Source organism: Phocoena sinus, chromosome 16 (genome assembly GCF_008692025.1).
Source record: "Phocoena sinus isolate mPhoSin1 chromosome 16, mPhoSin1.pri, whole genome shotgun sequence".
Classification (NCBI taxonomy): Eukaryota; Metazoa; Chordata; class Mammalia; order Artiodactyla; family Phocoenidae; genus Phocoena; species Phocoena sinus.
Window position 1 is genome coordinate 71,387,663 of NC_045778.1, and position 14,543 is coordinate 71,402,205.

The window sequence follows — 14,543 nt, forward strand, 5'->3', positions numbered from 1 at the left end:
GAACCTCCATACTGTTCTCCATAGTGGCTGTACCAATTTACATTCCCACCAACAGTGCAAGAGGGTTCCCTTTTCTCCACACCCTCTCCAGCATTTGTTGTTTGTACATTTTCTGATGATGCCCATTCTAACTGGTGTGAGGTGATACCTCAGTGTAGTTTTCATTTGCATTTCTCTAATAATTAGTGATGTTGAGCAGCTTTTCATGTGCTTCTTGGCCATCTGTATATCTTCTTTGGAGAAATGTCTATTTAGGTCTTCTGCCCATTTTTGGATTGGGTTGTTTGTTTTTTTAATATTGAGCTGCATGAGGTGTTTATATATTTTGGAGATTAATCCTTTGTCTGTTGATTTGTTTGCAAGTAGTTTCTCCCATTCTGAGGGTTGTCTTTTCGTCATGTTTGTAGTTTACTTTGCTTTGCAAAAGCTTTGAAGTTTCATTAGGTCCCATTTGTTTATTTTTGTTTTTATTTCCATTACTCTAGGAGGTGGATCAAAGAAGATCTTGCTGGGCTTCCCTGGTGGTGCAGTGGTTGAGAGTGCGCCTGCTGATGCAGGGGACACGGGTTTGTGCCCCGGTCCGGGAAGATCCCACATGTCGCGGAGCGGCTGGGCCCGTGAGCCATGGCCACTGAGCCTGCGCATCCGGAGCCTGTGCTCTGCAATGGGAGGGGCCACAACAGTGAGAGACCCGCGTTAAAAAAAAAAAAAAAAAAAGAAGATCTTGCTGTGATTTATGTCAAAGGGTGTTCTTCCTATGTTTTCCTCTGAGAGTTTTATAGTGTCCAGCCTTACATTTAGGTCTCGAATCCATTTTGAGTTTATTGTTGTGTATGGTGTTAAGGAGTGTTTTAATTTCATTCTTTTGCATGTAGCTTTCCAGTTTCCCCAGCACCATTTATTGAAGAGACTGTCTTTTCTCAATTGTATATCCTTTCCTCCTTTGTCATCGATTAGTTGACCATAGGTGCATGAGTTTATCTCTGGGCTTTCTATCCTCTTCTATTGATCTCTATTTCTGTTTTTGTGCCAGTACCATGCTGTCTTGATTACTGTAGCTTTGTTGTATAGTCTGAAGTCAGGGAGTCTGATTCCTCCAGCTCTAATTTTTTTCCCTCAAGACTGCTTCGGCTATTCAGGGTCTTTTGTGTCTCCATACAGATTTTAAGACTTTTTTGTTCTAGTTCTGTAAAAAATGACATTGGTAATTTGATAGGGATTGCATTGAATCTGTAGATTGCTTTGGGTAGTATAGTCATTTTCACAATATTGATTCTTCCAATCCAAGAACATGGTATATCTCTCCATCTGTTTGTTTGTATCATCTTTAATTTCTTTCATCAGTGTCTTATAGTTTTCTGCATACAGGTCTTTTGTTTCCCTAGGAAGGTTTATTCCTAGGTATTTTATTCTTTTTGTTGCAATGGAAAATGGGAGTGTTTCCTTAATTTCTCTTTCAGATTTTTCATCAGTGTATAAGAATGCAAGAGATTTCTGTGCATTAATTTTGTATCCTGCAACTTTACCAAATTCATTGATTAGCTCTAGTAGTTTTCTGGTGGCCTCTTTACGATTCTCTATGTATAGTATCATGTCATCTGCAAACAGTGACAGTTTTACTTCTTCTTTTCCAATTTGTATTCCTTTTATTTCTTTTTCTTCTCTGATTGCCGTGGCTAGGACTTCCAAAGCTATGTTGAATAATAGGGGTGAGAGTGGACATCCTTGTCTCGTTCCTAATCTTAGAGGAAATGCTTTCAGTTTTTCACCATTGAGAATGATGTTTGCTGTGGGTTTGTCATACATGGCCTTTATTATGTTGAGGTAGGATCCCTCTATGCCCACTTTCTGGAGAGTTTTTATCATAAATGGGTATTGAATTTTGTCAAAAGCTTTTTCTGCATCTATTGAGATGATCATATGGTTTTTATTCTTCAATTTGTTAATATGGTGTATCACATTGATTGATTTGCGTATATTGAAGAATCCTTGCATCCCTGGGATAAATTCCACTTGATCATGGTGTATGATCCTTTTAATGTGTTGTTGGATTCTTTTTGCTAGTATTTTATTGAGGATTTTTGCATCTATATGCATCAGTGATATTGATCTGTAATTTTCTTTTGTTGTACTATCTTTGTCTGGTTTTGGTATCAGGGTGATGGTGACCTCAGAGAATGAGTTTGAGAGTGTTCCTTCCTCTGCAATTTTTGGGAAGAGTTTGAGAAGGATGGGTGTTAGTTCTTCTCTAAATGTTTGATAGAATTCACCTGTGAAGCCATCTGGTCCTGGACTTTTGTTTGTTGCAAGATTTTAAATCACAGTTTCAATTTCATTACTTGTGATTGGTCTGTTCATATTTTCTATTTCTTCCTGGTTCAGTCTTGGAAGGTTATACCTTTCTAAGAATTCATCCATTTCTTCCAGGTTGTCCATTTTATTGGCATAGAGTTGCTTGCAGTAGTCTCTTAGGATGCTTTGTATTTCTGCGGTGTCTGTTGTAACTTCTCCTTTTTCACTTCTAATTTTATTGATTTGAGTCCTCTCCCTCTTTTTTCTTGATGAGTCTGGCTAATGGTTTATCAATTTTGTGTATCTTCTTAAAGAACCAGCTTTTAGTTTTATTGATCTTTGCTATTGTTTTCTTTGTTTCTATTTCATTTATTTCTGCTCTGATCTTTATGATTTCTTTCCTTCTGTTAACTTTGGGTTTTGTTTGTTCTTCTTTCTCTATTTCCTTTAGGTGTAAGGTTAGATGGTTTATTTTAGATTTTTCTTGTTTCTTGAGGTAGGCTTGTATTGCTATAAACTTCCCTTTTAGAAGTGCTTTTGCTGCATCCCATAGGTTTTGGATCATTGTGTTTTTGTTGTCATTTGTCTCTAGGTATTTTTTGATTTCCTATTTGATTTCTTCAGTGATCTCTTGGTTATTTAGTAACGTACTGTTTAGCCTCCATGTGTTTTTGTTTTTTACATTTTTTCCCCTGTAACTGATTTCTAATCTCATAGCATTGTGGTCAGAAAAAATGCTTGATATGATTTTAGTTTTCTTAAATTTACTGAGGCTTGATTTGTGACCCAAGATGTGATCTATCCTGGAGAATGTTCTGTGTGCACTTGAGAAGAAAGTGTTATCCGCTTTTTTTGGATGGAATGTCCTAAAAATATCAATGAAATCTATCTGGTCTATTGTGTCATTTAAAGCTTGTGTTTCCTTATTAATTTTCTGTTTGGATTATCTGTCCATTGGTGTAAGTAAGGTGTTAAAGTCCCCCACAATTATTGTGTTTCTGTCGATTTCCTCTTTTATAGCTGTTAGCAGTTGCCTTATGTATTGAGGTGCTCCTATGTTGGGTGCATCTATATTTATAATTGTTATATCTTCTTCTTGGATTGATCCCTTGATCATTATGTAGTGTCCTTCCTTGTCTCTTGTAACATTCTTTAAAGTCTATTTTATCTGATATGAGTATTGCTACTCCAGTTTTCTTTTGATTTCCATTTGCATGGAATATCTTTTTCCATCCCCTCACTTTCAGTCTGTATGTGTCCCTAGGTCTGAAGTGGGTCTCGTGTAGGCAGCATATATATAGGTCTTGTTTTTTTTTTTTTTTTTGCGGTACATGGGCCTCTCACTGTTGCGGCTTCTCCCGTTGTGGAGCACAGGCTCAGTGTCCATGGCTCACGGGCCCAGCCTCTCCATGGCATGTGGGTCCCCCCGGACCGGGGCATGAACCCGCATCCCCCGCATCAGCAGGCGGACCCTCAACCACTGCATCACCAGGGAAGCCCTGGGTTTTGTTTTTGTATCCATTCAGCAAGCCTGTGTCTTTTGGTTGGAGCATTTAATCCATTCATGTTTAAGGTAATTATCAATATGTATGTTCCTATTACCATTTTCTTAAGTGTAATGGGTTTGTTTTCGTAGGTCCTTTTCTTCTCTTGTGTTTCCCACTTAGAGAAGTTCCTTTAGTATTTAGTGTAGAGCTGGTTTGGTGGTGCTGAATTCTCTTAGCTTTTGCTTGTCTGTAAAGCTTTTGATGTCTCCATTGAATCTGAATGAGATGCTTGCCAGGTAGAGTAATCTTGGTTGTAGGTTCTTCCCTTTCATCGCTTTAAATATGTCATGCCACTCCCTTCTGGCTTGTAGAGTGTCTGCTGAGAAATCAGCTGTTAACCTGATGGGAGTTCCCTTGTATGTTATTTGTCATTTTTCTTTTGCTGCTTTCAGTAATTTTTCTTTGTCTTTAATTTTTGCCAATTTGATTACTATGTGTCTCGGCATGTTTCTCCTTGGGTTTATCCTGCCTGGGACTCTCTGTGCTTCCTGGACTTGGGTGGCTATTTCCTTTCCCATGTTAGGGAAGTTTTCAACTATAATCTCTTCAAATATTTTCTCAGGTCTTTTCTCTCTCTTCTCCTTCTGGGACCCCTATAACGCGAATGGTGTTTAATGTTGTCCCAGAGGTCTCTTAGGGTGTCTTCATTTCTTTTCATTCTTTTTTCTTTATTCTGTTTTGCAGCAGTGAATTCCACCATTCTGTCTTCCAGGTCACTTATCCGTTCTTCTGCCTCAGTTATTCTGCTATTGATTCCTTCTAGTGTATTTTTCATTTCAGTTATTGTAGTGTTCATCTCTGTTTGTTCTTTATTTCTTTTAGGTCTTTGTTAAACATTTCTTTCATCCTCTCGATCTTTGCCTCCATTCTTTTTCTGAGATCCTGGATCATCTTCACTATCATTATTCTGAATTCTTTTTCTGGAAGGTTGCCTATGTCCACTTCATTTAATTGTTTTTCTGGGGTTTTATCTTGTTCTTTCTTCTGGTACATAGCCCTCTGCCTTTTCATCTTGTCTGTGTTTCTGTGAATGTGGTTTTTGTTCCACAGGCTGCAGGATTGTAGTTCTTCTTGCTTCTGCTGTCTGCCCTCTCTCACTTTTTAAATATAAAAGTATTTCTAAAAAGTATTTCTTATTGAAGTTTTTGGAGAATAATTAATAATAGTAATTAATGTCAAATTCAGGGCACATGACCAAATACGATTCCACTTTAATTTGTGATTCTTTTAACTTCAAAGGAAATCTTGAATAGTATATAAGAAACCTAAGTTTCAGCTGACGTCTAAAACTTACTTTCCTAAAGAAGCTAAGCGCATAAAGGAATATTTAATGTAATTTCGTATTCATCACATAATCATTGGTTCCTAGGCATACCAGTAAGGGAAATAATTGCATGTTTTCATCAGCAACGTATACCAAGAACTATGAAAATACTGACTGCTAGTGTTAACTAGAATGGGTATTTATTGCTTATATTCAGTAAAATGCTTTAGCTTGATATCAGATAATTCTTACAGTGTTAGTTCAAAATCATTATCATTTCCTCTCTGACAAGATAGGATTGCATACATTTTGCAGTATAGAAGCTGAGAGTTCTTGCTGCTATATTTTATGTGAAAAGAAGTATAGAATCTTTTCAATGATGGGCTTATTAGGAGCCTGCTTAATTCCAATGGGATCCATTCTATTAGCAGCAGCAGGAAGGCATTAATAAACCAAAGAGCCATTCTGGTCCATCCTACCTCCCTCCCAGTACCTAAATATCCCAGGTGCCATCCCTGGGCACAGACTTGGACTGGACATAAGGGTGCTGTGTTTACAGAGACTACACTAGATCCTCCAGCTTCGTTTACTCCTATGCTTAATGACTTGGGGGTGTTCTAGACTTCAAATGAATGGGTTGCACTAGAACTCCACTTTCAAAACAACATTGTTACTACTAGACTTGCATGCTTGCCTTCATGTAAGTCTCTTTACATATCATATTGTTAGTATCTCAAAAGCTTAGCCCTGCTTTCAAATTTTAGAATATTTACAGTAAACAAGCTATTCATTCACTGTGAGCTGAACGACGGTAGTTCTAGTGAGTAGGCAGGTCTGCATTGCTATTCTGTTTATGAATTTATGTTATTGCCCATCTATCCAAGCAGTATCTGGCACCACGTTATAAAACTTAAGTAAGAAATTACTCCCCTCCTACTCTTTACTCGTTTTTTTGTGCAGAAGGTTTCATCTGAAGTCAGTGGGAAGAGATCTATGGGGCATCCAGAGGAATGCTGACTTGATTTTTCCCAGGTTGACATTTAAAAGATATTTAAAGTAAAATGCATAGATTTCTCAGGTGAATGTGGCCTGGAAATAATGTTTGCAGTCTTTTATATGAAATGAATGAAAATGAATTTGAATCACATCTTTAATGTTTGCAGAATTCCTCATTTATCCTTTAATATCTTCCTTATACTTATCAGAGTAAAGGAAAGTATGAAGTGATGACAGGAACCTACAAAAATGCAGCTGAGATGGTTGACCTGTATGTGGAGCTGATCAACAAGTTCCCTTCAATTATTGCCTTAATTGATCCTTTCAGGAAGGAGGTAACAGGATTCAACTTGAATTTTATAATAAAACAGAATAAAATATTTCTTTTGGATCTGTAGATTTGAAATGTGTTGTAATTTGGGCTGGGGCTGAGTTGCTTTATTTTGGCATTTTTGAGAAAAGGCACTTACTAAGCAAATGAAGAGCAGAAACGCATAGGAGTGTGCCTGTCTATGGAATGAAACAAGTATCTCCCAGCACTTCAGGAATACCTGGGTATTTACAAGCAGCCTAAATGATGGCAGGCGAGCCCAATGTGCTAGCGGGTGCTTCAACAGGTGAATCACATATAATTTCCAAGTGCTCGTGGAAACAGGACTTCAACTAGGCCAAATGTTTTTTAAACCTAAATCCAGTTACTATGCATGCATAGAAGTTACAAAGCCATATTTTTAAAAGGTGTGAGATATTGTTTCTGATTTATTCACACTAATGCACCTAATGCATTTTTTCACACTAATGCAGGGTTGTTTATGTGCCATAGAACTCTCTCTTCCTAACCCACTTAAACTTCAAAACTTGCATTCTTGATTTTATGAATTTGAGAACCATTAGATATAGTAAGCAGGTACCCTCTTTGAGACAACTCACCTATTTAAATTTGAGGGACAAAGAGAGTGCTGGATCTTACTGGAGCCCCAGTCTCTCTCAGTCCCATCTTTCCTTTCACAGACTGTGCTACACCCCAGCACTTGTGGAAGATGCTGAGCCTAGTTCTTTAATCTTGCCAGACCTATCTTCTGCTTCTTGTCCCAAGGCTCTAGCCACAGCTCTTTTTAATGCGATAAGATGTACCTGCATGGTCTGTTCTAATGGGACAGGTTGAAATCTGGTACAATGGCTGGGAAGACTGTATATTACTATTTAAATAATGAGCATTTCATTTGGTGGTCTCACCAATAAAAAATAAGGGTGTTGGGAATGAGGGTCTACATCCCCGCAGGCTCATTTCCTTCAGTTGCCTTTCTACCAGAAATAACACTAAAATCTCCTAACCAGCCAGTCTTCAGCAGCATCATGGATAACACAGTGGGTAGGAAGAGCCTGTGCTTGAAGGACATCAGAATTAATGTGGAGAATAGCATTTAATGTGTATTAACATTTTATTCACTAGATCTTCAAGCTCAAATTTAATCACTCTAAGTTTCTGTTCCATGAAGCTTGTTAATTTGTGTGGCTGTGGTATGGGCAACATGAAGCCACAGATGCAAACAAACCAAGCCCCCCACCCGTTCTGTGTGTCTCAGAAAGGTGTATAACTGATTATGTGCTGTATGATTCCTGTCATTTTGTGATGATGTCCCATACATTGTAATGATCAGTTCTTAAATATTTACCCAGGACTCTGAACAGTGGGACAGCACCTACAATGCTCTTGGTTCCAAGTGTTACATAATTGCAGGCACCGCATCCAAAAGCATCTCTAAACTTCTAGAGGATGGGAACGTCGGCATCCTCAGATGCAGCGGGCTGATCGTAAAACACACAAATCAAACTACGATGTCCGACTTGGTGGAAATGACCAATCTTATTGACAGTGAGTAAAAGTATAGCTCTGAAAGGCTCATAATGAACTTAAATATGCAGTATATCAGTTAATAAAAAGCATGGAATAAATCTTGGAAGAAAAAAACACCCCAACCATTTGTGAGTGATTCGGTACTGGAAAACAAAATGCAGCTTACTACTGATTCACTTCATAATGTTCCAGTAACAGCCCTGCCCCGGGGCCCTCCCCTTCAGGGAGGGCTACTGCAAACAGGTGGCTGAGGCCACAGCCCTCTCAGCTTCACAAGACACCACAGTGATTTTTTTTCAATCACTAGCCCACAATGGCTTTTTTTCAACTCCTCAAAAGTTTCAATCTTTTTACAGCCTTGAGGTCTTTGAACATGCTGTTCCTTCGGCCTAGAATGCTTTGCCCTGTACCATTTAGTTGGCTAACTATTCCTTCAGGTCTTTTTGCCTTAAATGAAACCTCTTCAGGTCTACATGCCTTCCCTGACTTCCCCCACCGCTCACTGGTTGCTCTGAACCTTTCTTATCCTATATTTTCAATTGTAGTACTGTTCGCAATTACTTGTAGGCTATTTCATGTCTGGTATCCTCCACTAGCTGTAAATTCCCAGGAGTTCATGGGAGTTTTGTTCACTTATGCACAGGGCCTGAAACATGCATATCGTGAGTGGGTCTCAGGAACTAGGCAGCAGGCTGGTCTCAGACCTGGAGCAGGACTCAGAGCGAGCCTGGCAGCCAGGGGCCTGGGCTGGTGCCAGAGGATGGAATGAAATGCCTGTAGTCCCTTAGCATGCAGGCTGCCCTGGTCTACGGCCCAGGCAGGGTGGCGTACACGTGGTGGATGGAATGCCCCAAGGCCTGGTCTTTCCTCCTGGGCCTACCTCTCAGCAGCCATTCTGTCATCCACTCCAGATAGCTGCTGTAACGCCTGCCTGTAAGACACAACTCTGTCACCATAGGAAGAACTTTGGCTTTGCAGTCTTGTAAGACTGTGCAAATTTTAAGGGGTTTTGAGATCTTCAAGTGATTGATTAAATACTATCAACACTGCTTTCCTAATAAGTCAATATTCAGAATGACAGATTCCTTTGAATAAAATTTTACATGAATTGTGAAATCCATTATTTAGGCATATGATGGCCTTGCACTTACTGTATATTTTGACTCAAAGATGCACACTGAACATGATTGACCTTGAATTGTGTCTTACAGCTTAGAAATGCATCAGTCTAATTTGAGCATTTTTCCTCTACAGCGGTAATAATGGTGCCTCTTACAATTTATGGTATGTTAAATTTGATGAAACATGGCATTCATTTAGTATTTATCATCTAAACTACTGCAAAGGGGTAAACAAATAAAATCAGGGTAATAAAAATGCAAACGTTTGGGTTAGAATTCTCAGGTGGTCAAAAAATTGACTCTTCGCAGTTTTAAATCTCTGGCAAATTTTAAATTTTGATCCCAGAGGCTCATATATTTGATGATTGTTTCCATATGATCTAAAACTGAAAAGAATTCCTCTGCTCATAGGTAAGAAGCACATCGCTGTCTTTGGAAGTGCAGAAGGAGAGTCGTCTGATGACAGCCTTGTCGATTTGGTAAGTGCTGAAAACCGGTCAATTGCAGAATTGCCAAAACACTGCTTTTATCCCGAATTGGTATTTCAGAGAAAGGCGGTCTGTGGCAGAGAAAGTCATGTAACCTTTTATGAAACAGACTTGCTTCCTCCCAGACAGCTAATCTTTGAACTTTTAAAAAGAAGAAAAATTGAAGTCCTGGTAAAATGATGAGCACACTTAAATGACTGGGGTGTGCACTTGCAATCTTACCTCCTATAATGAAGCAAGCAAGGCCAGAATGCTCTTAGATAAAAATCAGCGTGCTTACATGACTAGTAGAGCATCTGATGTACAGTCACACTATCTCTTTACCTTTGACACTTTCAGCTTACAAGCAGGCCACTTTACTCATGTAACAAAATGAGAAATTAATTTAATGAGAGTAAAAACAAAACAGCACACAGGGGCAGCATCCTTTCTCCCTAAAGAACTGTTTGTAGTTTAGCAAAATATGACTCCATTTAAAATAAGCTGTTCCCTCACCTCTTTAGGCCGTTGGACTTGGTGTCCGGTTTATCAAGTTGGGAGGTCTTTCTCGTGGCGAACGGGTGACTAAGTACAATCGCCTCTTTACTATAGAGGAAGAACTTGTCCAGAATGGAACACTGGGTATGTGCTGCTTTCTTGCTTAGTTTCACTTAGCCATGAATAAGAGAACAAAGATTGGGAGATGGGGGAATAGAAGTCTCTCGGCAGGAGGGCAGGGAAATCCAAAGACTATAAATAAGTGCTGACAAAACTAGGATGGCATTTGCCACGTGTATTGTTTTCTTAATGGATTATCTATTTACCTGAATGTTTAAAACCCTAGCCCTAATCTTGATGAATAGGCTTTTCAATAGACTTAATTGATTGGAATTTCCAAGCCTACCTTTTGTTATGGTCCAAATTATACTTAAGGTTTTTCTGCACAGCCCAGGAAAGTTAAAGGTGGATGTTTTCCTGGTGGTTCTTGGCAACAACTCGTTTTACTCAAGTAGATAGCATGTTAATTTAATGTACCTTGGAAAGGCTATGGTCTCAAGAGAGATGAACCAATCATTTACGACATCAAGCTTTGTAAATCTGCATGGGTAGAAGCATCTTATGTACTGGGTAATTGGAGAGCAACACCCCAAATATACATTTTTACTCTATATATTACTGACTGTGGTAGCCAAAACAAAGCATGCAAAGACATTTAAAGAGACCAATAGTTGTCTTTGAAATTCTAAAACTATTTTGTATTTTAAAATAGAATTGATATACTGCAAAAAAGTATGTTAATTAAGCAGTGCTGATATACTTGTATACCATAAATGAAACTATTAAATGAGATAGATGTATTATAGAATGTATTGTAGAACATACCAATTATTGAATATGGAAGCAAGGAAGTACTATTTTGTGACTAATAGGAATTTCTTTAAAAGCGACCAAGAGAAATAGTAATTATTGTCACGTTTAACATAGGTAATGACCTTGTTTTCTAGAAAACAAAGATATAATTGGGAGACTATTTCTAAGTCATGCAAGGGCAGTCAAAAGTTACTTTGTATTGTTTAGTGTGTAACAGTCAAAAGTTACTTTGTATTGTTTAGTGTGTAACATGAAGGCTTGTTTTTTCAAATAGGTAAAATTATACTGTTCCTACATATCAGTCTGATTTTTTGTCATCCTGACTTGTGGAAGCTTTAGGTTCCTTCAGTGACCTATCACATTTCCAGCCAGACTTCACCACAAGGGAAACAGCTGCTTCAGGGCATCAAAAAGGACTCTAGTGACTGGAGGCCCAGACCCTCCCTGGTGACAGTGCCAGCCCCTGAGCATTCCGGAATGGATTAACAGATTAAGAGGATTTCGCTGACATTGGCAGTGGTCAATAAATATGAAGGGGACCAAACAACTGGAAAACCAAATCACTGCACTGAGAGATTGAGTAGGAAATCTTGTCAAAAGCTCAGTCATTAAAACACTCTCCCTGCCCAGAAACACGTGGAACCTGACTGGAATAGTCTTAAGTCTTCAGTGGTTTACCTTGGAATAGTTAGTTGGCAATGGTCTGTCTCACGCAGAGTACCAGCCTTTCCTCTAGTTCATCTTCCTCTTATCCTTTGCTGCTCAGCCTCTGCCCAAAGTCTGCTGTAAACAAAATGTTCCAGAATGTTGTCTAAGGGTACACTGCAAATTCAACAAGTGTATTGCAGTTAATGTATAGACGACATGCCCACTTTAAGGTGGTTCTAGAATCCTTCCTAATGGTGATGTGACACCTCTGGACAGTTCTAAAGATGATCTCCTTTAAATCATGTAACAAAGAACGTCAAAACTGGCACCACTGGATTAGACAGTAAAATTTATTGTTGTTTTTAATAGGTTTCAATGAAGAACACACATTTTTCTACTTGAATGAGGAAGCCGAAAAGGCTGCCATGGCTGGTGAGCTTCCTGAGCCCCCGGAGCCCATCTTCGCCACAGAAGTTGTGGAGGAATCAGCCAAAACATGAGTGTCTTCCAGACGGGCTGCACACGCCCCAGCTGACAGCCACACCACTGTGTTATTAGACCGGGAGATCTCAAGTGTGTCTTCATTTTGGTTTTGCTCTAAAACTTCACTAACTCGTGTGCTTTTTCTTCTTTTAATTTCACTATTTGGTGAAATACAGAGATAGTATTTTGCCCGGAATTATACCTGTGAACCTTGTCTTCTGGCCATCACATTTCTATGGGGATCTTGTTTGTATACGAGCTCTCCTGTCCATTTTGGGGGGGTCATGACCTAGTAAAAGAGTACAATATTTTTGCCACCAACTCCACACTCAGTTCAAATACCTCATACTTTACAAGTCAGAACATTTCTGAAAAAAATCTTTCACACTAGGAGCTCTCTCTGCCAGGAAGGTGTACATCTTCTGTTTCACGGATTTTTTAAGAGTGAATAGCTTCCTCTCACTTTCCTACCCTTAATTTCCTTTTCTCTGATTCCCATCTCTTTCTAAATTTTAGTTGTTCATCTATCATTTATATCTTTGGGGGTCTCCTCAGATCCTTTTTGGAACAAGAATGAGCGTGAGTAAACACATCAATGAATGAATATTCTTAAAGCAATTAAATGCCCAATCATTTTTACTACAGCATCTAATAGGTGATTAAAAATGATGCTACATACAGATTGGCTGAATTGTCTCTTCTGAAAGCCAGTATCGGGGTTATAGCAGAGGATGACCAGAAATAAACATATTCAAACACATACCTATAGATATAATATCATCCAACTGCTTTATATGATTTAGATTCTCTGTTCAAACTGTTACCTTTTGTTTTTCCCCCCAATTATATAAATTGCTATGTACTGACCTGTGGGAGAGTTGGCTAAGTTTAGATTTCTGATATATTCCATAAGTTTTTACTAAGCATATTGAGGACCTCTCCTTTTGAAGAGTACTAAGAGGGGAAGGTAATGGCCTTATGGCAGAGCCAAGGCCTTATTCTAAAAGCAGTGATTTAAAATAGGTTCAGTGGCAGATTCTCTCAGAGCACAGGGCAGGAGAATTGGTTGGTATCGCTCTAAGTTGGGAGAACTGTGTCACAGTTTGTTGTTGCTACTGCCTTTCCCGATGCTTAGCAATAAACAATGGATTAGTGTTCAGATAGCCTCTGCACATGTACACGTACACACACACACACACACACACACACACAGAGATGAAATATGGGAGATCATATGAGAGTATGCCCTGGAAATGTGACAAAAATTATAATTAAATGAATGAAACTAGAGAAAAAAGGTACAACCAAGTTAATAACTGAATAACTACATTAAATTAACCAAAGAGGTGATTTATTACCTCAACCAAGTCAACACTTTAATTTCAGCGCTGAGCACAGCCTATTCACCGTTTCCTTGCTTGAGGATTGGGGTCACCAATGGATGTGTAGCATTTCAAGTTTTTGAAAGTGATAAGCACTGTTTCTATTTATATATTCTCTCTCTCTCTCTCTACATATATGTTAAAGGATAGATAATAGATATAAAACATATATATATGGAATCACATGTAAAGAGATGAAAGAAACTCATCACACCCTATATTAAAAAATGGCAGTGGGACTGGGAAATGTTAGTGCTCCGAAGAAACTTCAAACCAAATCCAATCCTTAAGTAAGGGCTGCCTGATGATCTTCCTAAGGTCAGCGATGATAAGAGACGGTTATCCATTCTCCACAACTTATTGCCATATAAACTGAACCTGTTCCACGATGAAAGTGATTAAACATGTACAGTGTGCGTTTATAAAAATCATCTGAACTTTGTTTTTAAGATTCTGTGATGCAGACTATACACTACACCTTACAACCTAAAAATGGTCTGAAAGATTAACAATAATCTCTACCTGTACTACTCCATTTCTAACAAACATTTACTGTTAACAAAACAGGCGAGGAAGGAGGGATTCCTGGCAAGTAGCCAGAGCCAAAACACGCATCTTGTTTTCCTCAACAGGCCAGTCAAGGCGGGTGGTTACAACCCTGCTAATTCCCTCCACAGGACTGATCAACGGCTGAAACCACTGTAGGTGAGGCGTTTATGTGAGACTATCTCAGATACGAAAGGATGCTAGAATTAATTTTAGCAAATTAAATTTTTTTTTTTTTTTTGCGGTACGCGGGCCTCTCACCGCTGTGGCCTCTCCCGTTGTGGAGCACAGGCTCCGGACGCGCAGGCTCAGCGGCCATGGCTCACGGGCCCAGCCGCTCCGTGGCACGGCACGTGGGATCTTCCCGGACCGGGGCACAAACCCATGTCCGCTGCATCGGCAGGCGGGCTCTCAACCACTGTGCCACCAGGGAAGCCCAGCAAATTAATTTTAAATGCTTTGTGATGTTGGTGAAGAAATAAGCAGCTCAGAAAAGGCAAGAACACTTTCAAAATATTGTACCAGTGACTAAATGTTGCCTGGTCCAGCTAACACATTTAACAAACGG

The 14,543-nt window shown here is 39.1% G+C and overlaps 1 protein-coding gene across 2 annotated transcripts in view; it reads left to right on the top strand.

Annotated features, from left to right (window-relative positions):
* ENO4 (enolase 4) overlaps positions 1–14,200 on the top strand; it is a 30,999-nt gene extending 16,799 nt beyond the window's left edge. For both annotated transcript variants that reach the window (XM_032609343.1, XM_032609344.1), the window contains 5 exons: positions 6,309–6,434; positions 7,780–7,975; positions 9,490–9,557; positions 10,070–10,187; positions 11,934–14,200. In XM_032609343.1, coding sequence (XP_032465234.1) covers positions 6,309–6,434; positions 7,780–7,975; positions 9,490–9,557; positions 10,070–10,187; positions 11,934–12,064 — 639 coding nt within the window. In that variant the 3' untranslated portion in view covers positions 12,065–14,200. The remainder of the gene's footprint in view (positions 1–6,308; positions 6,435–7,779; positions 7,976–9,489; positions 9,558–10,069; positions 10,188–11,933) is intronic.
* The last annotated feature ends 343 nt before the right edge of the window (positions 14,201–14,543 follow it).